General features: G+C 40.1%; 2 protein-coding genes and 1 non-coding gene across 15 annotated transcripts in view; 2 read left to right on the top strand and 1 right to left on the bottom strand.

Annotated features, from left to right (window-relative positions):
• Nucleotides 1-49: 49 nt before the first annotated feature.
• On the top strand, nt 50-24,350 carry MTFR1 (mitochondrial fission regulator 1). Of its 7 annotated transcripts, XM_074551715.1 has the most exons (9): nt 229-493; nt 1,225-1,296; nt 6,416-6,558; nt 9,755-9,853; nt 15,020-15,138; nt 18,372-18,613; nt 20,340-20,601; nt 20,703-20,871; nt 22,472-24,350. In XM_074551715.1, exons 3-9 carry the CDS (start codon nt 6,493-6,495, stop codon nt 22,529-22,531), a joined length of 1,017 nt encoding a protein of 338 aa, XP_074407816.1. In that variant the 5' UTR covers nt 229-493; nt 1,225-1,296; nt 6,416-6,492; the 3' UTR covers nt 22,532-24,350. The 7 variants fall into 7 exon arrangements, with proteins under 7 accessions (XP_074407825.1, XP_074407804.1, XP_074407816.1 ...); XM_074551724.1 differs by lacking the exons at nt 229-493; nt 1,225-1,296 and adding an exon at nt 50-193; XM_074551703.1 differs by lacking the exons at nt 229-493; nt 1,225-1,296 and adding an exon at nt 168-222.
• TRNAV-AAC (transfer RNA valine (anticodon AAC)) lies at nt 12,354-12,426 on the top strand. The gene has a single exon. It is a non-coding gene; the product is annotated as a tRNA-Val (tRNA).
• The window catches only part of PDE7A (phosphodiesterase 7A), a 78,265-nt gene continuing 73,900 nt past the window's right edge, over nt 23,529-27,893 (bottom strand). For all 7 annotated transcript variants that reach the window (XM_074551673.1, XM_074551665.1, XM_074551654.1 and 4 more), the window contains one exon: nt 23,529-27,889. In XM_074551673.1, coding sequence (XP_074407774.1) covers nt 27,678-27,889 — 212 coding nt within the window. In that variant the 3' untranslated portion in view covers nt 23,529-27,677. The remainder of the gene's footprint in view (nt 27,890-27,893) is intronic.

The raw sequence follows: 27,893 nt of genomic DNA on the forward strand, positions 1-27,893 counted from the left end.
GCAGGGGGCGGGGCGGGGCGGCTCCCCCTCCCGCTGCCGGCTCGGCGCCTGCCGGGTAGCGCCTCACCCCCGCTGCGCGCGCCACGTCCCGCCTCCCGCGCCCGCCGCCGGGCCCGCGATTGGCCGAGGCGGCGCCGAGGCGGCCGCCGATTGGCTGCCGGGGCAGGGTCGCGAGCGGCCGCGCGAGCAGCGGGTGAGGCAGCGCGTCGGCCGCGGCGGCGGGTGAGGCGAGGGGGGGCGGCGGCGGCAGCAGCGGTAGTGGCGGCAGCCGCGGCCGGGATTCTCCCCTTCTCTTTGGGCAGCCCCTTCCTTCCCCCCGGGCAGCCCGTCTTGGCGTGGCCGATCCCGGGCGAGGGGCGGTGCGTGAGGGGAAGCTCGCCTGGAAACCGCGTACAGGCCGCTCGGGGCGGCCCCGCCGTCCCCGGGCAGGGCAAGTGCCGGCAGGAGCGTGGAAGCGCCTCGGGGTGCTGGGCCGAAGCTTTTGTTCGTGCAGGTGAACTGCTGTGATGAGAAGGTGACAGGTCACGGGGAATAATGTAAATACAAGATCATGTGGAGATAATATGGGAAGTTTTTTAAGGACGTTTTAAAATAGAGAGTTGGCGTTTAAGAGGAAAAAGTAGCCCTAGGGGGCATGATGTTTAATTTCTTTTTTCTGTAAACTTACACTGCTTGCTGTGTGCACCTTTAGTGATACTGGTGCCGTGCTCATGTTCTTCTGTAGTGGTCATAAATAAGTAACTTGCTTGGTGCGTGTTTTCCTTTTGTTTAACGAGCTGTTGAAATTCCAAATATTGAGGCTGAGCAGAGTTTGAATGCTGAAATCAATCGTAGTGCATTGATCTCTGCCTGACAGCGTCAGCAGTACTTCATTAATATTAACGTGCTGTCCTCAGAGTGCTCTGCAGCTCTTGTGAAGGCAAGACTTAAAAAGATTAAATGAATAGGAGTTATGTCTTCTGATCCCCACTGGCTTTTACCTAGGTGATTAAAATGAGTCAGTCGAATTATGTGCACATCAGGTCTAAAAGTTCTGCTTCTTGTTGCTGAATGCAAATAATGTGCTTTGTAGGGGTCACTAGGTAAAACATGATTGCTGTGTGTAGGAACTCAGCATTGTTACACAGAGAGATATCTGGGGGGAAAATTGGACATTTTAAATGTTTTTTTTCAGACAAACATGCCCTTTTGTTTGTAAGACTTACCTGCTGCTGTCTCTCAAAGCTGTAGCAGAAAGACTGACATCCACAGCAGCTGGTGGGGAGGTCTGTCTGTCTGTCCGGCAGGGAAGTGCAGGTGTGTGGTTGTCTCTGTTACATAATACCTTGTGGTCTGTAGGTGTTGAAGGGTTTCACTTACCTCTCAGTGGTATCACAGTGCACTGTGCAGGTATAATGATTGCTGAGCAGAGGCTTTTGATTAAACTAGTGCTGAAACTTGGATTTTTTTTCTCTGTCCTAAGTTGACAAGGTGGGATAGCATGAATGAAATCTGATTAATAGGGTTGTGCACATTCAGGTGAATATGACAAGGCTATATATTTAACAAAGCTTTAGCAACTTCTGTTGCAAGTATGTATGATTTTCAATTCCTGCTTTAAATTTCATACCAGTACTAGCTTAGATTGTCCCTGTAGTATTTACTGACTTTTATCTCTCCATATCTTTCCAAACAGGTGTTTCTGTTAGTTCTGGGCTGCTCCATTTTTTGTAGCTTCCACACCAAAAACCAGAGTCCTGTTTCTGGCTTATGACCTCTGCCAAGTGCATCTTTACTTTGCTTGTAGCTGGTCTGTGTCAGTTTGGGACAGAGTCTGGCCCTTTATCCAGAGATTCTTCTGCCCATTTGGCTGTTGTGATAATGGGGTGTTTCTGCTTTATCTTCCTTTATTACTTTTTAAAAACTGTTTCCTTATTAGATGGACTTGAGTCTTGTGGTAGCCTAAAAAACTGAGGAGATATGCTTGCCCTAGTTCTTGCTTAAATAAGGAGGAGCCTGGTCTTTTTGCATTTTGTTTTTTTTTATGTGGCTGGTATTCCTTTGAACCTATGCTTCTTTAAAAATTGTAAACTTCTTGAAGTTATGCCTTTTGAATTTAGAGACTACACCTTTCATTTTTCAGATTTCATACCTTTGTTTATTCTTTGTTGAGGCTAATCTGCTCCATCAATCCCATTAAGTCATTCTCTTTTACGTTGGTATGGACCTTAAGTGAATGAGAGAAACCTTCAGTAAAAAGAATATGAATATTCTATTTCTTTTAAAGAGCAAGAACTCATGCTCTGAAGGGTACCTGAATAAATACAACATTGCAAAAACTCATAGAAGAATTTCAATTTGAAAGCAGTTGCATCTGATTTTCTTTTAATCTTTCATTTGTAGGACTCACTAAAAAGTCTGGCAAAGGGCTTCTGTTCATATTTACTGTTCATATTGTGTAGAGATTCCAGAGCTTTGATATTTATTTAATGAGCTTTTTGTCATTTATCAGGGGTATTATCTCTCGGCTTTGTTGACTTGCTATTTCATATGAGAGTCTGGAACAGAGCCTGCAAAAGTAGTTGGGAAAAGTTGGGGCAAAGAAGCCCCAGGGGGCTTGTAAATGTTGACCTCTGCATTTCTAAACCAAGGAATTCCTCCATAATTCCATATCAGTAAGGAAGTTCTACAGCATTGCTAATTTCTGGGTTTCATTGAAATGAACCCATGGAATTCCAACCCCTTCATGCTTTATGCAGTGAAATGTAATTCTTTGTGTTACAGCTCCTTGGTAATCTTGTCTCTGAGTGCTGCTCATCCTTGTAATGGCTTGCTGGAGGCAGAGCAGAAGGACCATTTTTATGGCAATATTACTGTCCCTCAGGGCTCTTCATTTTAGTAATTGAGTTATGGAAATTTTTGGGGAATTAAACTGTTTTTACTGTAGGTAGCAGCAAGAAGAGAGAAGATAAATAAAGGTCAATATTTTAAAAGAGGTATTACTCTTTTTACTAAAAGCCATAAACATTTGACTTCTGCCTCTGAAAATGGCATGTATACAGGGCATGAGAGGTGAATTTGCTAATGATTTCATTCTTGCTGTCCTGCAGTTTCTTTTGGAATGAACCCTGTCTGTTCTTGGCACATAAACCAATTGTGAAATAGTTGAGTTTTGTGAAGAAAGGTATAGTGCAACTTAGTCTGAAAGAAATAAGTATTAAGCTTCCCTGGAGATAATCCTATAAACTCATAATCTGATAAAAATACACTAAGAAGCATTTTTCATTTAGATAACAGATTAACTGGGGGTTGTCCAAACTTGCTGGTTTTCCTTAGAGCCACAAACAAGGAAGCCAGTCCAGGAACTGGGTGCTACTCTGTGCTCTTACAGATTGATTTCAGTCGCTCTCTTCTGCCAGAGCACACAGGTCATTGAAAAGAGCAAGGTGTTGATGGCCCCAGTCTCAAATACTTGAAGTATTTAGGCTACAGAGGAAACAATAACTTACAAAGTGAACTATAAATACTCGTTTTACTGAAGTAGTTATTTTGTTAAATGAATGCTCTTTTTTGTTCAGTCATCAAAGCCTTGGAACCTAGAATTATAAAGGGTCACCTTAATGTTTTAGGGCAGGATAAGTGTTTTGGACTATTTCCAATGCTTTGTGTCGTCATGCTCCTTTTATTCCTGGGGTTTTGAATCCCATTGACCAAGTTTCTGAAATTAATTATCAATATTTCAAGAATTACTTTGACAAGTTTCTGAACTTTGCAAGGTGAAATTCACTAGATACTGTTGGCCTGGATGCTTATAACTTCTCAGCACTGTCTGTATTCCGTGCTAGCACCTGTCTGTCTTACCTGCCCCTGTCAGGGGAAAACACTGAATACATTCTGACTGTTCAAATCACACACTGCTCTCTTTCCTGCTGCATCAGGGTTGTCTCTCTTGCCTGTTACTGCTAGTGCATGTTTTATGCCTGTGAGATGGAACCCATTTTGTAGCTTGCCTTTTTTAGCTTACTACTTCATATTTACACTATTCTGTCATCCTCACGTTGTGCTACTTTTTTTTCATCTGGTTTTGTGCTTTAAATTGGTTATCTTGTCAGTTTTTGTTGTTCTTTTACCTGTTTGCCTTTAGGTTTCTAAATTCTTGGAAACTTTCTAGACCTGCTCTGATTTCTTTGGAGGAAGTTCTAACACTCACTTTGCACCTCTGTTCGGATTGTCTTTATTGTTAGACTTGGACCTCTCATTTAATCAGGAACAAAAACATAGTTTTCTTCTCTGCCTGGAAGAAAACATGACTCTGACTTCTTTGAAACCTATGAGCTGGCTGAGAGACCAGTGTATCAGGATACAGTCATTCCTTTTAGTCCTATCACTTGCCTTTGTCAGCCAGTCCTGTCTTTGCAGTTGCTCAGCAAAACTATTACAAAACGATTACAGCTTTGTGCTTTTTTGTACCCTAATTTTTTCTTTTGTTTGAATTTGTCTTGATGCAGCTTTCTTTTTTCCTCCTTTGATTTCCACACTGCTTGTTGAACAAGTCTGGACTTTGGAATGAGGTGGAGTAGATCACATGTAATCACACCTTTGGAACAGGTTTCCCCTTTTAAAGGAGCATTCCTCTCTTTAGTGTCACTGCATGCTACAGTGGCAGACAGGATGCCAAATCCAGCGTGGGGCATTGTATTCCTCCTGTTCTAAGTGCACTGCAGGCACAGTGAGATCCAGGGTCCATAGAGTGGGCTCTGGAAGGGAGGAATAACAGATCAAGTAGATGGTGATGCTTCTCTAATAGACTTCTCAAGCATTCTATAAAGAAGTCCATGACTTATTTATTTACTATATTCATGGCTGTTTGGTAGCTAGCCCATTATTCTTCCCTATTGTTTTTCCTATAAACATTGTCATGAATGTCATGAAGTTGTCATTTTCATTCTAATCTCTTGGTGTAAATTAATAGTTTCTTCTGAGCTTAGTCACCAACAAAAGCAGATCCTATGATGATGAGAAGCTAATATCAACTGTCTTTTAAGCCTGTCTAAAAAAAGATAACTGTAAGATTGTACTGTTTCTGCCAAGTTTCCAACAAGAGGTACATTATTACTAAGGAACTGTAAACTGCTGAAAACAATTAGTAATGGAAACAATGATGGTTTAACTGTAGGGCTTGTTTGGCTTCTCCAAACAGCAGAGCTTTTCCATCTCCTGACTTTCCATCTTCCCAAGTGCCAGTTGCTTGCTGCTGCATTGCTTTAGTCATCCCTGTCTGTATATAGAGCAACAGCAACACCATTGTTCATATTACAAATACATTGCTCGGGGTGGATCAACAGAGTGCTGTTTCCAGCCTGCTGCACAAAAGAAATGTAAACCCAAATCTGTGGCTTCCTTTCCTGGTTTTGGTGGCATACACTTCTCAGTGGTGTCCAGGTTATGGCTGGTGTAGAATGCAGTTAAGGTACACTGTTTTTGCTTAGAGGAGCAATAAAACCATCTTGAGTCAGGTGAATGGAAGTGTATATAAACAAAATTTGAAATCTGTCTAATCTTATAAACTGCTTGAATATTTTCATGTCCTACATCTACAGTATTTAATGTAATTTTCCTGCATTAGTCATTTTTCCATGTTTCCTTTCTCTCCTTAGTTGTAGGAAAAAGGAAGGAACAACAAAGCTGTCAGAGAATGTGAGTCAGGAGAGGTGCTCAGCTTTCTGCAGTCTGTTCCTGCATAGAAATGAGTTTAGATATGAGTGTGGCATTTCAGTCTCAGTGCTAATCCCCATCTGCAGGCGTTCCATAGGGCTCGATGCTCACTTAGAGTTGTTGAACGCCATCATCTGTCCAAGCTCAAGTGAGCAGTCATTTCCCCAACTTTTTAATTGTTACCTTTGCAACAGCTTAGATTTCTTTCCAGTACCTGAAGGGCACTACAAGAGAGCTAGAGAGGGACTTTTTGCAAGGGCACATAGTGAAAGGACAGGGGCAGTAGCTTTAAACTGAGAGAGGATAGGTTTGGGTTAGATATGATAGATATCACCATGAGGATGCTGATGCACAGAAACAGGTTGTTGAAAAAAATTGTGGATGCCTCATTCCTGGAAGTTTTCATGGCCAGGCTGGATGGGGCCCTGTGCCAACCTGATAGTGGAAGGTGCTCCTGCAGATGGCAGGAGGGTTGGAACTGGATGACTTTTGAGCTCCCTTCCAACCCAGACAATTCTATGAGTCTACAAAAACTACACTACTAAAAAGTCATTGTTACCTGTATTAAGTAGATGCCTTCTGAACACCTTTGTTTTACAGTACAAGGTATTGGTGTCATCTAATATGTCTTTTATCTAAAGCTTGTTTTTTTAGGCATCTAGCAGTTTACTTCTGTACATGTTCCACAACATGCATCTAAAATTCTTGTGTCTCATTTCAGAACTACTATGGAACCTTGGCAGCCTTGTAGGTTTGGAAGGCTTAAATCCAAGTTCGGAAAGGCCTTTTCCAGTCCTGATGATTTGCTGGCTGAAGCGCTTAATTAGGATGGCTTTTGAACAAATTGGATTGAACATGGAATCAGTAAGTGTTTCAAACTTCCTTTATGTTTTCAGAAAATAAGGTATAGAAAGCACTTCATGTGGTTTAGTTTGTGCTTATCTAGAATAATGCTTTAGGTACACTCAGTACTGGGATGATTCTGCATTGCTGAGAAGTCATCAAGTTTATGACTTGAGCACTGAAATATTGAGTAATAAATGTGTTAAAAGTACTACGCAGTTCCTTGTGGTTCCAATAAACTGTTTACTTTTTAAACATTGCTGTTCATGCTGGCCTTCCATGTGTGTTTTGAAGCTGAAGGAGAATTCCATCTTATTTCTAACAGTGATTAAAAAAAACCTTATTGCTTGTTCTTACCTTGGAGATACAAAAGCCCCATGAAACTGAGATGATTATACTTGTGCTACATTTTCCTCTTCTGTGCTATAGTTACCTCTTGTGGAGGTGTAACAGCACATGAGAGCAGCACAGCTGCGTTCTTTGCTGGGTAAACAGAGGAACAGGCCTGCCTAGCTCTCCTCTCAGAGAACTCTATATAGAGAGTTTTCTTTGAATGCTTAGCAGAGAGAGACAGAACTGCTGCACATCAGCTGCTCTGTCACTGACCTTTAGGAAGCTATTTTGAGTACAAATGTTGACCTCAGTGTAGTAATCCCTGTACGTTTTTGAAATATTTTAATGGGGAAATCCTTAACAGCTATGTGCAGTACTAAGTCAGTGTTATTGTGTCTCTGTATTTATCAGTCTTGGGAATCTATGGAGAGCAAATTGTTTATACAGTGTTGATTAAGATCGACATCAAGAATCTGTATTTTAGGATTTTATTTGAATTTTGATCTGAGATTCCATGTAACTTTGAAAATTCAAAGTTTGAGAATGTATTGCATTGTAACACTAGTAATTCAGCAATATCAGCCTAAATAGGGAGAGAAGCAAGTTTTGAGTCTATTTGTCCCCCATTCTCTGCTTGTATGAAGCTTGTGATAGTGCAGTTACATTTCCAAATGTCACAGTGAAGCGCTGATGCAATAGCAGTGTATGACTAAGTAGCATTTTGCAGACTTGCTCAGCCAGTGCTTCAAGTCGACAAGAAGTTGTGTGAACTTGGTTGGAGCAGTGCTGAGACCTCAGCTCAGCTGAGCAGGGAACTGATTTTACTTGAATCCCTTGTGGCACAGTTTGCCTGCAGTGTCCTGACAATAATGTCCTGGCATATCTTGTGGTGCCAAAACTGAGTCACTCAGCATTTTGGTGCACCAAGCCACTGTTGTTGAATAGCCCCAAGGGCATTTGGAAACCAAATATTTTTGACTGCTAGTCAACAGCTTGGCTGTGGTCTGAGCAATATCCAAACAAGTTTTGCTGCTTTTTTAAAAGGCATTGCATTGTGTTGGTAATCGAGCATGTAGTCTAGACTGTCTTGCTGTTGTGGAAGTACTTCTGCAACTTATTAAGCCTTCCTTTGACTGGCATTATTTGTTCCAGTGCCCCATCACTTTGAGTCTCTTGCCAGTGGTTCTGCTTTAATCAGAGCCAGTTGTGAATAATGAGACTGTATTACTGTGATGCTGTTTGTCAGTGAGTTGTTCTTGAAGGCCACTGATCTACCTGCTGTTTGCTCAGACATGCAAACAAACACGTGAGAGGCACAAATGTGAGGTCTTGGTTGAGGCAACCAAAATGCAGCATCAATAGACTACTCTGCATTGAAAAATTTGTGTTCAGCTTAGCAGTGTATTAAGCAAGAGAATGGTTTTTTTTATAGAATGGAAAAAAATAGATCTGAGTGGATTCGTGGCGAAGTTGCAGCTCTGTTGTGAGGGTGTAGCATATGTGCAGTGCACGTTTATTTTGTCAAACTTTTTACATTCCAGTAAAGCCAGAGGAAGGCAGGATAGAAATTAGAAATAGGCATGTTTGTGTGAAGTTTGTGAAATAATCTGGGGATCAATACCATGGAACATAAACTTTTCTTTTTAATAGAACCTTCAACATCTACAAGTAGTGAAGTGATCTTTGCTTAGTGTATTAAAATATTCAGTTGTGTGTTATGCAGCTCCCACAGCACCACTACAGTCATCATACAAACAATATTGCCATTGCCAATCAAAATAGCCTAGATTTTTCCTATTTTCTTTCTATTACCAGGATGTTAAGTTTGCTTGAAGCTATGATATTTGAAAAACTAAAGTCTGACTAGTAAATTCATATTTACAGCCATAATTAAACACTGGCCAAGTTTTTAAAATTACCATCCAATGTTCTAATTGTTTAGTAACAATGTACCCTGTATTAAAGTCTTCTCATTATTCTTTTTCTCTTTTGCATTGTTTTTGTTGCCTTTGCCTGTGCTGAAATCTTTCCTACTTCTCTCCAGGGTGTTTGCTTCTGTTCTGGCTCATTTTGTAGTATTCTCCTAGGATTAAACTCTCATTTTATTTCCTTTATAAAGCTGTTGTAAATACTAAATACAACAAAAAGAAGCAAATTTAATCCCTGTTGAAACAACATAGAAAAAATGTAAATTGAAGTAGAAACAGTTATGATGAAGCCTGGTGTGTTGAGCTGCTGTGGGCAGTTTTCTCTAGAAAGTTCCTTTCTTACAACAATTTTGTCTTATTTTCTGCATTTTATTTCCTTTGCTCCTTAATTTCACAGTTAGATTTTCATATTTATTGTAGCTGATTCTTACTTTCATTAAGAAGGGTAGACACTATTCCTGTTAGAATAGCTCTTAATTAAAAAAGAAAAAAAAATATTTTGAGAAACGAAGAACTATGTGACTTCAAGGATTTTTAATGATGGAATGGCTTTTCTTGAAACCCTATAAAAAGAGGTGTCTCTGAATGTAGCTTCTTTATTGTCTCAGAAATGTGAATATTGTGTTTTTGAGGGTACTTTTAGCTCCTGAAGTCTTCTGCATTACCTGATTTATTGTTTTGGCTTTACACTTAACCCAGAGGCTGTCTCGACCTTGAGCAGGCCTGGCTGTACTGTGCTGATGATGTGTAATGTGTTTGTGCCAGTTTGGGGATAGAATGTAAGGAGTTCACTGGGACAGAATTCAGTGTATAAACATTATATCCTACTCCAGCATGAAAGAAATTACTAAATATGTTTAGCAAAAGCGTCGTATAGAAGAATTAGGGAGAGCTATTACAATATGATGCAAAACTCAGTTCCCTTAACAACTGGCTTCTCTATTTTTCCCATGCAGGTGCTTTGGTCAAGCAAGCCTTATGGTTCATCTCGAAGTATTGTAAGAAAAATTGGTACTAACCTCTCTCTTATACAGTGTCCAAGAGTTCACTTTCAGGTAGGTGTTCTCAGCAATTTAGAATCTGTTTCTCACTATGCTGATAAAGGGATTTGCTCATGACTAGAAGGTTTGTAAAAGTAGAATATGATAAACTAGATATAGGAGAATTACTTAACTTCTGCTTAAAGAATTCTGCTTCCAGTTCAGATTTTTTCCAAATAAGAAAGTTGAAAAAAAATTCATAAAAGAGGAAAATGATTGAAACTTATTTTTATGTATACAGTACTTTATAAGCTAGGCTTAAGAGGCATGTAAAGATGAACAGTATTAAAAATACTTGGGAAAATAAACAACTTTATCAGAAATCAAAAAATTAGTTACAAGATAACATCAGTACCCTGTTTGCTCTTGTTTAAAATACAAGGCTAGCACAGTGTAGGTGGAAGGGTAGGGTAAAGAGCAAGTATAAAAGCTTAAGGAAGAGAAAAGCCATGCTTTCTATAATGAGTCTTTCAGGAACAGATGGGAAAGTGGAAGCTGTTACACAGAATCTCTTCAACTCTGGTGTTAGGGGTAGGGGGTGGGTACAGAATTGGAGAAATTTAGTGTTTGAAATTCAAGCTGAGAATGTTCCGTGGGCTGAGCAAGGGTGGGGAGTGTAAAGATGAATGGAGGGAATCAGCTGCCACACTTAACATATAGTAATTTCCACAGTGCTAAATTTTTCAATGTTTAAATTAATTTCTTTGTCATAAATGAAATGTATGAACAATATTTAGACTTGAAATTACAGCAGCAAAACCAGATAGTTCCGATTACCATAGAAGCCTTATTGGTGTGGTAGCAAAAGCCGTACTATCATTTTGCCTCTCTTAAAAAATTACATTGAGGAATGGGACAGCCATCTCACATTTCTAGTGGCTTGATGAAAAAAAAATAAGGAATGTGGAGTTTTGTGCAGGTGGGGACAACAAATGGCATGCTGGATTAAACTTTTGAATGTATAATTAGTGTGTGTTTTGCCAGCAAGAAGGCTCCCTGTGCCTCAGATTTAAAAGGTAGTGAAGTCTGGTTTTCTGTGCTGTAAAGGCCATACAAGGGAAGATGATGCTCATTTGCAGATAGTTAGCCTAATACTGACTTCTCTTAATATTGTACATAAAAGAAGACATTTCTGGTTTATATTCTGGAAAGGAATGGTAAGATATATTTGGGGAATCTGTTCCTGATTATTTTTAGTACTTAAGCAAATAAATAAATAAATACATAAATATGTTTTTGTCTGAATTCTGTTAAAATAAATATAATATTTGGCTTTTTAGTCCTCTTAAAGAGACATTCATTCCACTTTGTGTGTACACTAAGTATAAGCATTCACTGTCTATGAGATGAAAGGAAAGGATCCTGAAAACAGAAGTACAGTTGTAAGGTTTGATTTAATTAAAAATAGCAATTCCAAAATTTGAGCCTTGAAACACATTAAAATATATATGGTTTGTGTGGACTCTAATATATGAAGTGCTGAACGTGTTAAATGTGGTGCTAACATCTGCTCTTTGTGTCTTTATCTCAGCATTAAGATTCTATGGTGAGGTTCAATACCGATCTTGATCGTTTTCGTGCTGTTGCAGCTGACACTTTCCTATAGCTGTGTCTTCCTCTTTCTTTCTTGCCAGCTTTAGCTCTATTATGAAAGGACCATGAGCTGAACCTTGCTGTAAGTCAATCTGTTTAAACAAACAAATCAAATCTTACTTGCATCGTCTGAGGGTGCATGTATGGAATCAATGTTTCTAACCCCCAGAGCATCAGGCTTTTCACAGGTCTGCATTTTCCTTATGATAAATGGATGAGACTCATTGAAAGAATGAATATCTGTAATGTCCATACTTACCTTCTGGCATGCTTTTGTTCAGCTAGTCTGAAAAAAAATAGTAGCCAAACATTTTGATGTTTGAAGTCTACTGACTCTGTGGATCTTGCCATAGTCAACATTTGAATTAACTGCTAAAAACTAAAATGCAGCTTACATATTCAGTAAGAAGTGGCAGAGCTTCTGTATCTTACACACTCTATGTGGCACAAACAAATGAAAATAGGTCATATGGATCTTTTGTGTGTCATATTTTTTAGATTTATATGTAGTATTTAGGAGAAAATAAAATTAAACTTACCAGTATAGCCTAGGTAAATTCAACCAGACGCACAGTAATGTCTCTCAAGATAGCATTCTTCAGCTACAGCATCTCTGTTTTAATCCCATGTTTCTCATGTCTGTGTGATGGACACCTGATAACTCAGTGGAAGTCTGCTAATAAATTGGTGTGCATGTTACAAACATCTGAATTTACTGGGCTAATCTGAAAAATCACAGCAAGTTTGTCTTACCTGAAGTGTTTCCAAATGTTTAATACATACTTGTATTAATAATTTGAAAGAAGAGGTTTTTATTCTGTTGCGTCTACAAGTGTATTAATGTCTGTATTGTGCTTGGCACTTTGTGGAACGAGCAGGGAGCAGCGAGCAGGGATCGTGCCCCACAGTACTGCTGTGCAGCGTTTCTGTAGTGTAGTGGTTATCACGTTCGCCTAACACGCGAAAGGTCCCCGGTTTGAAACCGGGCGGAAACACTGGCGAGGCTGACTCTCTTTGGGAGTTGGACTCGATGATTCTTTATGCCATTCGAGGTGCCAGAGCAGTACCGTGTGTGTAATCCTCAGAAATCCATGATGGGTCTGCAGCCCTCAGGGTGTCTGTGTGTGTAGCACACATGCACACTAAGATAGGCTGAAAGCCTGGGAAAGAACAAGTGGGGAAAGCACCTTCACAGTTTCCAGAGAAAGAAACTGAACCTCTGTTTTCAGTACTCTGTTCTCCATTTTAGCTGCTGGCAGAGCAGTTGTTCAGGTTTTTTTCTGCTGGAATTGACTGGAGGAATAGGGTAGTCACAGAGGTGTTCATAGGCAGGTGAAGGTTTTTACAGATGGGTATTGGCTTTTCACCTTTAAATTACAGTAAAAATCTTACATTAACTTGAAATTCAAATTCTACTGCTGAGGACAGCTTTGGTGTTTTTAGGGATAGAGAAAAGAAACATCTGTATATGGGGTAACAAGCAGATTCTGTTTACATATAAATATGAATTAAAATTAAGAAGAAACTTGTATCACAATATAACAGAAGGCTTACTACTAAATCTTGGATTAGAAGTTATTTATCTATGCAGGAATTCTGGCAGTGGTAAATATATTCTTTACTGTTGATTTAGAAAATTATTTTTGATTCAAGTATGTGTAGTGTCTTTATTTAAAAGTGGCTTCAATCTTTTAATGGTAATATTACTGCCAGAGAAATCTGTATCACCTGCAAAAAGTGGCTCGTGTATTATGGATCTTTTAAAATTGCCATTAGCATTAATACAAATGCTGTGGTCTTGAAAATTTCTGTTCATTTTTAAAAAGAAAAATGCCAAGCAAACCTCAAACACCAAAAATCCTAACATGCAATGTAGTATTCTCTAGACTGCCTTAAAGAGAGGCAGACTGTAATGGTATTAGGCACAACTGTTAATGTGATAAACATATTACCATCTGTGCTGATGCTACCTGGAAAAAACCCTGTTGTTTCCAAATGATCTGATGGTGCCTATATGCACTCCTGGGAGCTGTGATAAAGACTCTCATACAAGTGAGAGTGTGAGGTGAAGGCAACTAATCTCAATTTCTAAGGCTGTTTGCAGCAACTCCCAGGGACCAGCCCCAAGCCCACAACTTCTCTCTTCCTGAGACTTCTGTATCAGAGGCTACTACTAAAATATGTGTGGATGTTCTTCTGAAATGGTTTCACCTCATCCAGGCTGCAGTCCTACTGTGATAGGTCTGCTATAAATTCAGATTAATGCTAACATTTCATAGTAGTTGGCTCTTACAGAGTGGGGTTGCCTTGAAAACTCATCTCAGTGGTGATGGTCTGGGTGCAGGCTGCCCTTGCAGACTGGCACCTACTGCCACCACCTTTGTCAGTGTTCCAGCTCCTTGGCCACCGCTGGCACAGGCAGCGCTTGAGGAGCTGCAACAACTCGTGCAGATTTGGCTGTGGCTTGTTTGTAGTGTTGGGTTAACAGCTGGACTCAGTGGTTTTAGAGGGCTTTCCCCACCTTAAGGAGTCTGTGATTCTGTGGAATACAAGCAAAGCTGGGGCATATTTGCATTGGAGATATGGAACTCAAGGGGAAAGACCGAGCAGAACAAATTACTGAAAGTTGTTTCAGTAGTTTTTATCTGCTGAGATACTGATCCCAGGCTGCTCAGGAGTCCAGTGACTCTGAACACGTACCCTCTTCTGACCTGGGGAAGCAGCCAGTATTTCAAAATAGATTTGAAACCATTTTGTTGAGTTGTGACTGTGGAGTGAGTATTGATGGTCGAAACAATTTTTCAAATCACCATTCAGGTCACTTAACTGGAAATTGAAGAAAGGTTCCAGACTCTGAAACCTTGCTCACCTTTGGCTTCAGACAGCTGTAAAGCTAATGGCCAGAACCATGCTGGAAAATGGTCCATTTGTTTGGCATGTTGTAAATAAGATTGTTAGCACGTAATGTTTAGTGTTATGATTGCATCCTACCTCTCACTCAAAGTCTTTGTGATTACTGAGCTGGTAGAATTGGCTTTTTGCCTGGTTTTGGGGTTGCTTTGCTGGTTTGCTTTTTCCCCTGTGCAATGTACATACTTCTTGTACAGAAGTTGTAGGGAAAGGGAAACTTTGGCAGAATTTCACTTTAAAAATAATACTCAATTAGAGCAAGGTACTTAAGAAGTATTGGCAGCCTTAATGTATTTTTTAACTACTGGTCATTAATATAATTTAAAAACATACTATTTGAGTTGGTATAGAAAACTGTGAGAATGTTGATGTTTGTTTGTCTTAAAGGTAATAATTTGCATTGGATTTTTAGTATTCATTAGCATCATGTGATGTGTATGTAGTTAGCCATGAACTTCTGTGAAGTGTTCAGCAGAATAGATTGAATAGTTTGAAGTCAATGAAATTATTCTGGACTGAGCACAGGACAGAAATAAGTGTTTCAAGTCTACAGATGTGTTTTGTGCATATGTGTGTTGATAGTTACATGTAGCCTCAGTAAAAGCATTGGATAACAGAAATGTGGCTTGGGCTGAAAGTATTGACTCTAAAACCTTCAATCTTGCCTTTAAAATCTAGCTCATTTCTCAAGTCGCGGAAGGAAACACTCCTGCTCACCTCAGAGAAGATGCAGTGGCCTCTTTTGCTGATGTGGGATGGATTGCTGAAGAAGAAGGTGAAGTCTCTACAAGGCTCAGGTATTTTTCCAGAATCTTCTCTCTGGACTCCTTAACTGAGAGAAAGAAACTTCTGTCTACTGAGACTCTACTGTGCATTACAAGTTAACAGAGAGCACTTGAATGCTGGGAGAAGAGACAGAGGTAGGGTCTGGAAAAAAGTAGTAGAGGTTAGACTAATAGGATTACAAGACCAGGACTTGTTGGAAAAGATACAGAAAATTGACATTATACAAGCAAGACTCTGGATTTTATTTATGTATGTATTGCAAAGAAGTGCACACAATAGCTTCAAGCAATGAAAATGTCTGCTGTGCTATGGCAAAATTGCTAACAGTGATTCTCCAGTTCTCCTGAGATTGTCATTACCATGGGGCAGTGAACTGTACAGCTTCTCATTAGCAGCAATGGTCATTCTGGCAATCCAGTAATTGGCATGTTGTTTTTCACCTTTCTGGTTAAGGCTCTGCAGTCTGCTGAGTACAGTGATAGAATTGTGGTTTGTGTTTCACATCTTTAATCTTCATAACAAAAACTGGCAGGGAAGCGTGTGAGCACCTGTGTCCAGAATGTGGGTAGGTACTGCTGTGTTGGACCAAGGGTTTTGCACAGCACTGTCACTACATGAAACAGTTTGGCTGAAGGGATGAAGTTCTCTATTCCATCCTACTCAGGTTGCTGTTCAGACTATGCAGAAACAAAAGTACAGTTCTGTAGTGCAAAGGAGATTTTTCTTCTAAACAAACTAATCTGTCAGAGAAGGGCACAGATTGCTGGCTTCAGAGATTACAGGAGGATACTGAACTTAATTTGAAAGCATAGGTTTGAAAATAGGTTAGTAATGACCTTGATGCCCTCCAACATGACTTGTTACAGTGAAGCTTTGCATAACAAACATTCTGGCACCACCACATTAATTTAACAAACCCAGAGGGGAGTCGCAGAAATCAGCACTTGCTTGGGAAACACTGTTCCTAAAGTCTGTTTGATAGGAAGGAAATTAACTGTCCAATACTGCTTTTGTTTGCACAGAAGTATTTCATTTAAGGCTTGAGCTGTAAAGCTCTTACATTTAATGGAGACAACAGGGAGAATGATCTTTGGTGCTTCGAAGAGCCTATTGTGAAAGATGTAGGACTGCATTTTTGCTAAAACGTCTGCATGGGAAGGGGGAGCAGGGACAGATGGATGTGGGATGGGACTAAAACAATCCTGCAGATACATAGTGACTTTAAGGCAAACAGCTTATGATGAAGCACAGGAAGTGAATTACTTAGCAAATATGACTGTTTCAGTGTGCACAGTTTATTACATCTGTGCATGGTATTAGTGGAGCTGGTATGCATTAGGTGTTTTCCAGGCATTTGAAATTCTCTGTTTCAACAGGATCACATGTTACTGTTCAATATTTATCCACTGTAAAATTTAGTAAACAGTCTTGCAGACTTTTTTTTTTTTCTGCAAATACAGTTTTATACAGGAAGCAACTAAATGACAAATCATTTTTCCTCTACCCCTAGTCAGAGTAATAGTGACAGCTCAGGCATAATATTTTTCCATAGTGTTAGATTCCAGTCAAGACATCTCTATTACTGCTCTGAGCAGAAAATACCTATTGTTGTTTAGCTATTCCTCTCCTTTAAAGAATTTCTGGCAGGCAGATTTTAAGGAGTGAAATGACCACTGGCTCCTTCCACCTTACTTTGGGCAAGCAGGGAGGTGGCTGCTATAGGAGGTATCCTGTTCTCAGCTTGAGTTGCTCTCTATTTCTGTCTAGATAACACCACCTAAATTTCAGCATCCATGATAATATTCAATTCTTCTTGATCAAATTTTGGCAAGTTGTGCTGATGGTTTTTGTCAGTGTCATAGAGGATTTAAATGTATATCTAATCTTGATTTGATGTGGTCAGAGCACAGGGCTTGTTCTAGCCTTAAATCTTGGCTCTTGCATACGGTCTAGCACAGCTGCATTTCCAGCCTGATGAGCACCCACAGTAGCTCAGTCCACTCATCCAGAGTGATGGGGCACTTGGGCTGGCTTAGCCTGGAGCCGTTCTACCCATTTCAGAAAGTCCTTTTACCAGGCCCTATTCTCACTCTCCTGTTTAAATAAACAGTGGAGTCCTGGCATGCCTGAGAAGTTTGGGAATTGAGGAGTTAAGTATGTGGCCACATTTTCTGTTTTAAAGTTTATGATGATTTATTGTCATCAATCCTTGTCAGTTCTACTTACAGAATCATAGAACAGCTTGCATTGAAAGGGACCTTTAAAAGCCATCTAGTCCAAGCCCCCTGCAATGAGCAGGGACGTCTTTAACTCCATCAGGTTCCTCAGATTCTTGAGATAAACAGTTTTAAAATGCTTTGTAAGGGCTTATTGGACATGTTTGAGCAGATGCTCAATAATGCCTCAGTGTTTAACATGGCTTGAGCTTTGGTGGGTATTAAGGGAAGGCAACAGAGTCACATTTTCTTGTGAGAAGCAGAGGGAAGGTCATGGACTCTTTAAAAAACTTTATGGAAATTTTCTTCTCTATTTCTAATTATTATGTTAGAAGACTTGATATGAGACCCCCTCCCATCAACTGGCAAGCAGTCTCTGCATCGCTGTTTTGTGCACTCCATATTTCCCAGTGCTGCTAAAATTGGAATTTTTTTAAAATTTTTTAAAAATTCAGAAATCCAAACAGTACAAAAAAATGTCCCATGGAACCAAGAGACTCTTCTTTTTTCAAAGGAATCAACTGCAAATGGCTATTTGCTGCCCATGGGGAAAAATGGTAGCATTTAAGGGAAGAAAAATCTTAATTCAAATGAGATATACAATAGGTTTGAGGCAGAGCAATAGATTGGGATAAGAAGAAATGTATTGCTTTTTTCTTGCTGAAATATGAAATATACAATATATGAAATATACAATATATGAAATATACCATATATGAAATATACAATAGGTCTGAGGCAGAGAAATAGAGTGGGATAAGAAGAAATGTATTCCTTTTTTCTTGCTGAAACCAAGGATTCTACAAAATGCTGTCTGGAAGAAGAGAAGCAGCACAGCTCATGACGCAAAGGGAAAGGATGTAAAGCTCTTATTTACCTTGAACTATTTAAGGTTTTGATGGAAGTGTTTCTATAAAAACAATCCTGAAGTCAGTTCTTCAACTTGTATCCCTGATTTGTAAGTGAAGTTGGTTTAGTCTTTGTCTATTTCAAAGCCCCTAAAACATGTTGTGGTCTGTTTGTTACAGGTCAGAAGTTTGGTTAAAAACAACGCAGCCTCCCCCGGGCGAGGCACATCATTCCAGGAAGCCCCTAGTCAGACAAACGTCCTTGCAGAGCCCGGCGGGAGAGGACCCGCTGCCCAGGATTGCAGTGATGGCAAACGAAGAAGCCATGCAGAAGATCAGTGCCCTAGAAAATGAACTGGCCTCTTTAAGAGCACAGATAGCCAAAATTGTAACCTTACAAGAACAGCAGAACTTGACAACAGGTATTAAATTTGCTGCACTCTTAGTAAAAATTACTTCATGAATGTGTTCCTTTTATAATTACTACTGTGTTAATTCTTTTTTGTGAGATACTGCAACACCAAACACTTCTCCATATTGTTTTGGTTAGTTTGGCACAATAACCAAGGGGTACAGAGTAGGTCTTGAAGACAAGTGACTTGCCAGATTTTCTGTATTTTTTTAGTATTCCTAAAGTCATCGTGTTTGTCTGTAAATCTGCCAGAGCTCTGAATCTGTGAATGAGTAAAGAAGTATTAAACAGCTTTCAGAGCAAAGCTCATGATAAACATGATGGCTTAAACCAAACTAAAAGAATGTAACTTAATTACTGACACTGAAGTCTTTCCATTCAGTGAGGAAATAGGCTCTCTGATATCATTAAGTATTCATACAAGATGCTAATTATGCTTTTGGAATATATAATATACATCTCAAGTAACAGAAAAGGCAATTAATTGTTTACTGCAATCATCTCTGGGACCAGACACATTGTCCATATGGAACCAAAAGTGGTGCACTGTTTCTGGTAGTAAACAGAATCATTCTTTTCCTGGATTTCTTTCCATCACCTCTGACTCCTTTCAGTTTAAGTCTTCAGAGATTAGCAGGAGAGGGCCCTTGTCTGCTGCAGATGACAGGCATTTGGTTGTCACTCTTTCCTAAGGTCACTTAACAAGTACAGCTTTGCCTATGTTTGCGTATAAAATCATATTGTGATTTTTCAGATGCTCCTTTAGCTGTTAACTGATAGGAGTTACTTCATTGTTCCTGAACTGCTAATATTCAAAACTATGAAATAGTTTTAAGGATCACCTGGTTTCACTCTTGAATTTTAATTATAGGGGGGAGGGTGGGGGCATTTGAAATAAGTATAAACTTTTTTGTTTTCCCCCTTTACCTCTATTTATCAGGAAAATTAAATTTTTATTTTATCATCTTTATCTCCCTCTTGTGGTAGAACGTGATAATGATGCTGTGTGTTTTCCTACAGATCTTCTGTTTTATTTCTATAAATATCTTTACACACTTTATACTCCAAGCCTCAAAACTCTGGTTTGATCTGATTTTTCTCATTTTTTTTAAGGTGCAGTTAAACAGAGGTTGCTTCATTTATTTGTCAGGTTATTACTGTTACTGTATTTATAACACAAATTTTTACCTAAAGTATACATGGAACTCAAAATCAGGATTATTGTGAGAATCTCTATGAGTAGAGACAGATGAGTAGCTGGCCTAAAAATCCTCAACCTTGGACAGCTGGAATAAGCTTCAATTTAAGCACTGTTTGAGCTGTGAAATTTACATTGAAAAACCTTGTATGGTAATTTCTTACTTGTGATAATAAGTAGGGAGAAACACTGCTCCTGTGTCAGATGGTGACTGCCAGCTCAGGAGCTGCCTCTGAGAAGAAAGGGAAGTACTGGTGACATTAGGGGCAGAACAGAACCAGAAGATGTCATGGGATCTGTGCCACTGCAGTAAGGACACAGATGCACCTGGAGTTGAGACTGGAATGTCAAAGGACACTTCTAACTTTTCAAGAAGGATTTTTTAGCTGAACCTGCTTACTTGGTTTAGAATGAAGAAATTACAATCTAAAGAGGGGGCTCAATTAAAGATAATACAGTGATTTTCTTACCTGAGCATTTGTGACATATGAGGGGCAGTCACAAGTAAACTGACTTGTATTGCATGTTTTATTTGTAGTTGGTTCAAGTCCACTTGCTTCAGCTGCTGTCCCTGTTGCACCTCCATCACTGCCACCACCTCCTCCTCCTCCTCTGCCTCCGCCCCCTCCCTCAAGTCTGGGTCAGAGTAAGTCTGCAATTGATCTCATTAAAGAGAGGAAAAACCAAAAAATGAACACTGGCCAAGATGTGGTGGAAAACGGGCCAAAGAAGCCTGAAGTACCAAACATGCTAGAAATCCTCAAAGACATGAACAGTGTGAAACTGCGCTCGGTGAAAAGGTAACAAATGTCCATGTCCCAAGATTGGCATTAATGATTTGGTTTTGTGACTCAAAACTATTTCAGGGTGAGACAGATACTGATACCATTTTTTTTCCCAGATCCTTAGAAGTTACAAAACCTAAAGTGTCTCAGCCTGCAGATCCTGCAACATTAATAGCAGAAGCTCTCAAAAAGAAATTTGCGTATCGATACCAAAATGAAAGCCAAGGTGAAACAGAAAAAGTGATTCCAAAGGCTGAAACAAAGGCACAGACTGAGGTAGTGCTGGTGAGTATTTTGATTCTGAACACATCCTTGAACTAAATTATAGTTGTGCAAACCGACCTACATCTTTCTGCTAACGTGTGTAGGTGTTACACAAGTTAGCATCTCATTTGTTAGGTCCACAAAACCCTGTGAAGTACTGCTGATATGCCAGGACTTTCGGCAATCAAATGTTTTTAGTGGCAAGTCTTAGGATTGTGTACTGTCTTGGCCCTCGCTTTAAAAAGTCTTGTTACAATTTTGTTATTTTTAAAACAAAAATGTTTTCTCTTGCCACAGCATCTGATATTCAGAAAACCATTGCTAAGGGCTCACATCGAATCCAGTCTGAACTGAGTTGCCTGTTACCACCAACCTTAACCATTCAGCTGGTGCAGGTGAAACGTTGAAGCAAGATCCTGAAACATATCAGACATTCCTAGGAATTTGGAAAATAAATTGTTCAGAATGTCTGCTGGATCTTGGTTCTTTGGTGTAGGGAGTTTCTTCTAATAATTAGAAATGCTGAGCATATGAAAACAGTTTCTTTATAGTGTGAGAATGTTAAAATGAAACTGTATTTGAAGTCCATCTCCTGGCACAAGTTATTAATGGCTTCTAGTTTATTTCAGATGGATTTGAATTTGGTTTTTAAGCAGTGAACATTCAAAATACAAGTCTCTGTCAATGTACATGTAAAAACCAGCCTGGTATAGATCAGTTTTGTGTGCCAGCAATCCTTGAATCTTTATGCTGTGGAACCAGAGAAGAAGAGTCAAGAGGTTTTTTGTTTTTTTTTTTCATTTGTGCAATCAAAAAAAATGCACGTGAAAGTCCAAAAGCTGATTCTGCTCTGAATTAAGTTTTAAGGAAAATAACATTTTATTGCCACAAATCTCAGGACTTTTGAGTACTACAGCTAATTTATGTTGACTTACTTGCCTTTTGGCCTGTACTGGTTTATTTCTGTAATGTTCAGGCTGTTCTTCTCAAATAAAAGGCTATATGTTTCCCAAGAATTAATCACATTTCCTCAGCATCTCTGGTGTGTTAAGGAGAACACAAAATTGGCAATATTTATCCAGACAGGGTTTTTTTGTGATTTTCTGTTTTTGAAACTTACAGTCCACCTTTTGATGTAAAGGACCATCAAGTCCTCAAGAGCTAAGGAAGCAAGATTTTCAGTAAATGATAGAATGTTGCTCCTTAACGAGCTAATAAACTCTGTCCATCAGTTACTTACCAGTATCTAACTTCATTAGATCAGACTTGTATGACATTTTTGAAAGGGACTTACACAAAACACAGGGTAGAGTAAGAGCAGAAGCACTGTTAAACTGGAGCACTTGGTTGGCAAGGTGTAGGGACAGCTGTGTCCATCTCATTTCACTGTGCTGGAGCAAACTGCCTCCAGCCCTGCTCCAGCAGGTCATTGGCTCCCTCCTCTGAGCAATTTCAGCTCTTGCTAACACAGGTTTCCTTTTACTTTGTGACATCCACATGCAGAGAAGCAGGTGATAAAGGAAATTATTTCTGCCCAGGTTCTGCTTTTACTACTTGGATGGATAGTTCAACAAGGGGTGTGTTGAAAGCAATCTGAACATGTTTCTGGTTTTCTTTCCAGTTTGGACCACACATGCTGAAGTCTACAGGAAAGATGAAGACTTTAATTGAAAAATCTTAGTGTTAAAGATTATTCGGCAAAAGACTGTTAAGCTGCTTTGTATAAAATATTTTATGTTGCAAATAGCACTAGTACTGAGAGGTCTCTTTTCTTACAGCCCAGAAAGAGCTAATGTGAAGTGCAGAAACGAGGCACTAAACATGTTTGTATGTAGGTGATTTATCAAGGGAATAAATTGGACCATTATACTCAGGTATTAATTTTGTATTCAGGCTTGGCTTTCCACTCAGATTTAGGTGATGGATTTAGTTCATTAACACTAAGTTATACATACAACATTTTTTGTGCATAACTGACCAGCTTAAAAATTTGTGTACATGTTAATAATGACGGTGATAGATCCTTAAGTTAATACCAGTTTTATGTGAGCTCTACCTATAATTTGCACTACAGTGTGTAATTTTGTACTGAAATCTTCATGTTGAAGTCTTTCTTTTAAACTTAACTGTAGCAAATTTTTAGCCCAAAGAAAACCTGAAGGCACTCTGATTTTTACTGACACAAAGTGAAAACTTGAACCTGCTGCAGAGGTCCTAAATTTAAAAAAATCCCTAAATTATACATAGTAGTACATTTTTGTGCAGGGTTTTTTGTTTGTTTCACCTCAGCTTGCAAGGGGTAAGGGAGTAAAACCTGCTTGCATCATCCTGTGGCCATTATAAAGAGAAAAATCATGCTGTGGGAGCCTCTGTCAGAAGGTAGTCAAGGGAATTTGAAATAGGCAGTAAATAGCAGCAGATTTATATAACAAAGAGTAGATGTTAGTTGGCATAAAGTGCTGTAGGTAAGAAAACAAAGGTACAAAGTACTGTGGGGTGCAAGTTGCCAAAAGCAGCTCATCTGTGCTGCTCTAGGAGATGCTCATGGACACCTTCTGCCCAGCCTGGCTCCCTGGGTACGTTTCTGGCAGATGGGGCTTGCACAAACCCTCGTAGCCCCATTTGCAGGGAAGAGATGGGATAAGCTGTTGCCCATGGCCCATTTTTCAGGGGAAGCCCTTCTGATGCAGCAGCTGCCTCCTGCCACACCTGTACCAACCACCTGAGCTCATGCTCTCCACAGGTGCAGAAAGGCTCAAGCTGAAAGTACAAGTCAGGAACCAAGAGCTGCAGCTGAGGTGCACCCTGAACCACAGCCATGGTTTGCTCTGGCCATGGATGAGCATTGAAAACGCTGACCTTGGCTATTTTTGGTGCTCTAAGCTGATCCCAGCTATTGGGACAAATACAACTGCCTCTGGGAGCTTCTGTTTGCCAGGAAAAGACAAAGGCAGCACTTTTTAAATAAAGACATCTGAATGGCTCTGACAAGGTTCCTGAAGACGGGGAAGCTTTGCTGCTTATAACTGGAATGTAGGTTGTACATGGAGGAGCTTTGTTTTCTGGTGTGGAACTTGAAATGGTGTTAGTACCTACGCAATGTAACTTCCTTCCAAAGTGCTCTGCCATCAGTCCTACTGATTGGCCACTCAATCCTTCAGTTCTTTTAAGTGCCTTTAAAACACCTTTGTGAAAGTTAACTTTGGTTTTAAGTTTTGTATTTTATGCTCTATTGCCACTATATAAAATTAAAAGCAGATAAAATAAAGATGCCATATTTGATTTGTGGTACTCTACAAATGATAGCAGCCACAAAAATGGAAGTTTCCATTTTGTTACAGTGACTATAAATCAATGTAGTGACAACCTCCTTGTAGTGCTCCTCCAGGGCTGGTTTGCTTACCTTGCTGTGCAGCAGGAGTAACAGGAGGGGTGGCTGTGAAACAGCCCTGCACTGTTAATTCAGCTGCATGCTGGTTAAACAAACAAACAAACAAACAGTGGTTCTCAGGAGCCAGTGGGGCATTTATGCCTCACCACAAGGATAGGGTGAGGGAAGGGACTTGCTGAACAGCCTCTCTATCCCCTGGTACACTCAGCTCTTCTGGCAGCCCAGTTAAATCATTCACCTGTAGAATTCAAGATGTCACTTGCCTTGTTAAACCAGGCCAAAGCATGAGGATCATCCACACCAGACACTGCTCACCTGAACTGGGGTATCCAGCACCAGAAATGAGGTGAGCTTCAGCAGTGATGTAAAATTACTGCAAAAGAAAAGTCATCTGTGCCAGAAACACTAATGTGCCATCAAATAACTTATCTTCCACTGTACCTCAATGTGTATCTTTTTCCTTAAAATTGCACACAGTGCCACTGCCCATAGAAAAACACCTTGAGTGCTCAAACTAAGGCCACTCATGGAGGCTGGGCCCCCTGGGCCATGACCTGAGGCCGGTTTGTGTCTGTCTGTGTACAGAACGGTGCTGGGAGCAGATCTGTGAGCAGCTGGGGGGCCTGGCCCCTTCCCCAGCAGGGCTTTGGGCTCCAGGGGCTCCCAGGGGCTGTGGGACCCTCTCTCCTGTGCCTGGTGTGCGTGGGCTCTCAGCTCTCACGTGAAATGCTGAAGCTGCAGGAATCTTAAAGTTCAGTGTGGATTTGTAGAGGGCATTCCCAGCCAGCATGGAAAAAACATTTTTCTTATTTCAAGTCCAATGAGAGGCACTTCCACATGCATGAAGAGGTGGGATTAGAAGCAGTCTTTCTACCAGTCTGGTAGAGAGACCCCTTTCCAGGAAGGGTGCCTTAGAATAAAACTACTCCTCCTCCTATTTTACATTTTGACAAGCTCTTCTGAGTCCTGTCAGAGCAAAGGACGGCAAGTTTGCACAATGTTAAAAATCACAGGCTGTTTATAAATACTATGTTGAAATACTCCATATACCTATTTGTTATACTATTACTAATTTTCATTAAAATTACATATTAACATATGCCTGTAACAAGTCACAAAACTTAAAATGCAGTTGATGCTCTTTAAACCAAGTTCTTTTTTTACAAATGTGTCACAGAAGGCATCATCAGACTGATCTTAGTTGTCATTTTGAAAACAGCTGCAAGTTTGGCACGTTTCATTCAGAAAGGTCCAAGAGGAATCAGTACTTGCCCACATTTAACCCAGTTAAGTCTGGCTCTGTGCTCAGTTTCTCTCAGTTTCTCTGTGCTACATTACATACAGTTCTTACCTCTGTGTTCTCCCAGCTTTATGCACCCTTTCAAAGGCAGCCTGTCAAAAACAGCTCTTCTCTCCTGAAAACTACAACCAGAGCTCCTTGTCCCATCTGGTCCTTCTGTGTTGGAGTCAACATCAAGAACTTGCACTGACAGCGAAGGAAGGAAGTTCACGCAAGCTCAAAAGAATGGTTTCATTAGAAATTTATTTCTTTAAACATGGCCACTTTGAGATTAATGATACTACTTCAGGGAACATGAAAGAATAATAAACAGTTTTAGAAGGGAAACAATCAGGTAAGTCAGGATTTGCTTTTCAAACAGTAAAAGGCCAAGCTCCAAGAGGCAATAAATTTTGGCATATGAGGACTAGTATTTTCAAATCCAAAGTTGGCTTAGTTTTACAGTGGAAGCTGACTGCAACCTTAGCTACCTTTCCACAACACTGGACTCAGTCATAACTTAAATGTACAGGAGCATAATGTGAAAAGATTTTGTTTTATTAATTAAAAGTTAACAGCAACAGGCACATATTAAAATGAATATGGCAAAGCCTTTACAAATGGCTTTACGCTGAAGCTCTCTTCCAAAAATGGCTGTTGCAACAAACTGTAAACAGAATTAATAAACAGTCTTTTACAATAATAACAGGGAAATACAAATGAACTAAAAGAAAGCACCAGTTTCTCAAACTAGATTACAGTTGTGCTTACTGTACTTAAAACAATGTAAAACAAATTACAAAAATGGAATGTTTTAAGTTTAAAATTAGTCCTTTAATTTTGTCCTAAAAAACATTTTCTCCTTTTCCCATCAAAAACCCATCAGTGGGTAATGTTTCAGTAGAGGGAGGAATACGTAAACAATGCACTTTTTTTTATTATTTTTTTTTCAAATCAAAAACAAATTTGGTCACTTAGCTTTGTGCATAGTTTAAGGCATCTGTAGCAATTTGTTACAGTTTCCTCCCCAGTGTGGCTGTTCATGAAATTGTCACATTCTAAAAGAATAAATTAAAAAAAAAAAAAAGAAAAAGAAAAAATGTTGCCGTTCAAACCCTTCCCCCGAGCCCTCCCGCCCTCCCCCGTCCCAAACGTACTCACACACCCACACATACACACACGCTGCAGCGAAAGGGGCATTTGTACCCTTGTTCTGAAGGACACGCTTCCCATCCCACTTTATTTCAGATTGGCAAATACCCTGAGCTGATTATGGTGTTTAGACATTCCACCTTTTTCTTGCATGTGCAGTTCAAGTGTACAATAGTGAGAACAACATGCGATGTTCCCACTGCAGAATCGCAATGCAGTTCGGACGCTTCCCCCCCACCCCTTCCCTTCCCAGATTCAGAAGTGTTTTTTCGCTGTTAAAAAATTGCATTCCCATACAGCACTGGAGTAAAGCTTGGCTGTGCTCTATGATGAATGCTCAGTTCCCAGTGCACAAACAAAATTATGGCAAATGGGAGGCTTTTCTGGCATCCAAAGAAACAAGAGCTGCAGTCTCAAATTTGATCTTTTTCTTTTAAAAAAGCAAAAAACCCAAGTTAGTGGTTCCTTCACAGCCATGCGCAAAGGTTAAGTCTAGAACCGACAGTTTCAGAGTACATTTGTAAACATCGAGTCTTGCCAGAGGCAGCAGAGGATGGGCACTTCACATTTCCGTATTAAAACAGGGACTGAGTGGAAGGTATGCTTTGAACACATTTATGCAAGTCTTGCTAAATTCCAAGGGAGTGGAACAATCCATGTCAAGTCTTAGATTTGAAGACCGTATTCCAAATATCATGAGAAAAGCCAAGCCAGGGGGCACGGCGGCGCTTCCGTCCCGTTGCTCCGAGGCTCGGTCGCTGCTGTGCTTTGCATATTCGAGGTTCCGAACGACAACCAACTGAGGCGGGTGCATATTGCTCTATGTTCAGGTCTGGCGGCTTAAAAAAATTCTGGGTCAAATGGTCTGTGTCAAAGGAAAACTTGGAAATAAATAATGCTGGCATCATTTTACCATTCTACCAAAACCTTGGGCTGGCATGTGTCTCCTTGAATCCAACCGTGCGGATACCGAGGGAAGAGGCAGTTTTGTCATGGAGATTGAGGTCAGGACAATCGAGGTTCCTGAGGTAAAATGTCTGAGTCCATTTCCTCAAAAGTGGGGTCGACATCGTCACCGCTGCCCGACTGTTCCCTCTGCACTCCCTTCCAGCTTGCCTTGTTCAGTCCCAGGTGGCCAAGCATTGTCTGAGACAGCCTCGTGTTGGAAAACCGGGCCCATTCCCCAAACAGTGGTTCCACTAAGTAAGTCATAAAGCCTTC

The sequence above is a fragment of the Zonotrichia albicollis genome, chromosome 1 (genome assembly GCF_047830755.1).
Source record: "Zonotrichia albicollis isolate bZonAlb1 chromosome 1, bZonAlb1.hap1, whole genome shotgun sequence".
Taxonomy (NCBI): domain Eukaryota; kingdom Metazoa; phylum Chordata; class Aves; order Passeriformes; family Passerellidae; genus Zonotrichia; species Zonotrichia albicollis.

Bases quoted from the DNA above. Each gene is read 5' to 3' on its own strand.
- MTFR1 (XM_074551724.1), top strand. From the start codon at position 6,493: ATGATTTGCTGGCTGAAGCGCTTAATTAGGATGGCTTTTGAACAAATT. The intron at 6,559-9,754 runs GTAAGTGTTTCA...TTTCCCATGCAG, and splicing joins TTGGATTGAACATGGAATCA to GTGCTTTGGTCAAGCAAGCC. The intron at 9,854-15,019 runs GTAGGTGTTCTC...TTTAAAATCTAG, and splicing joins GTCCAAGAGTTCACTTTCAG to CTCATTTCTCAAGTCGCGGA.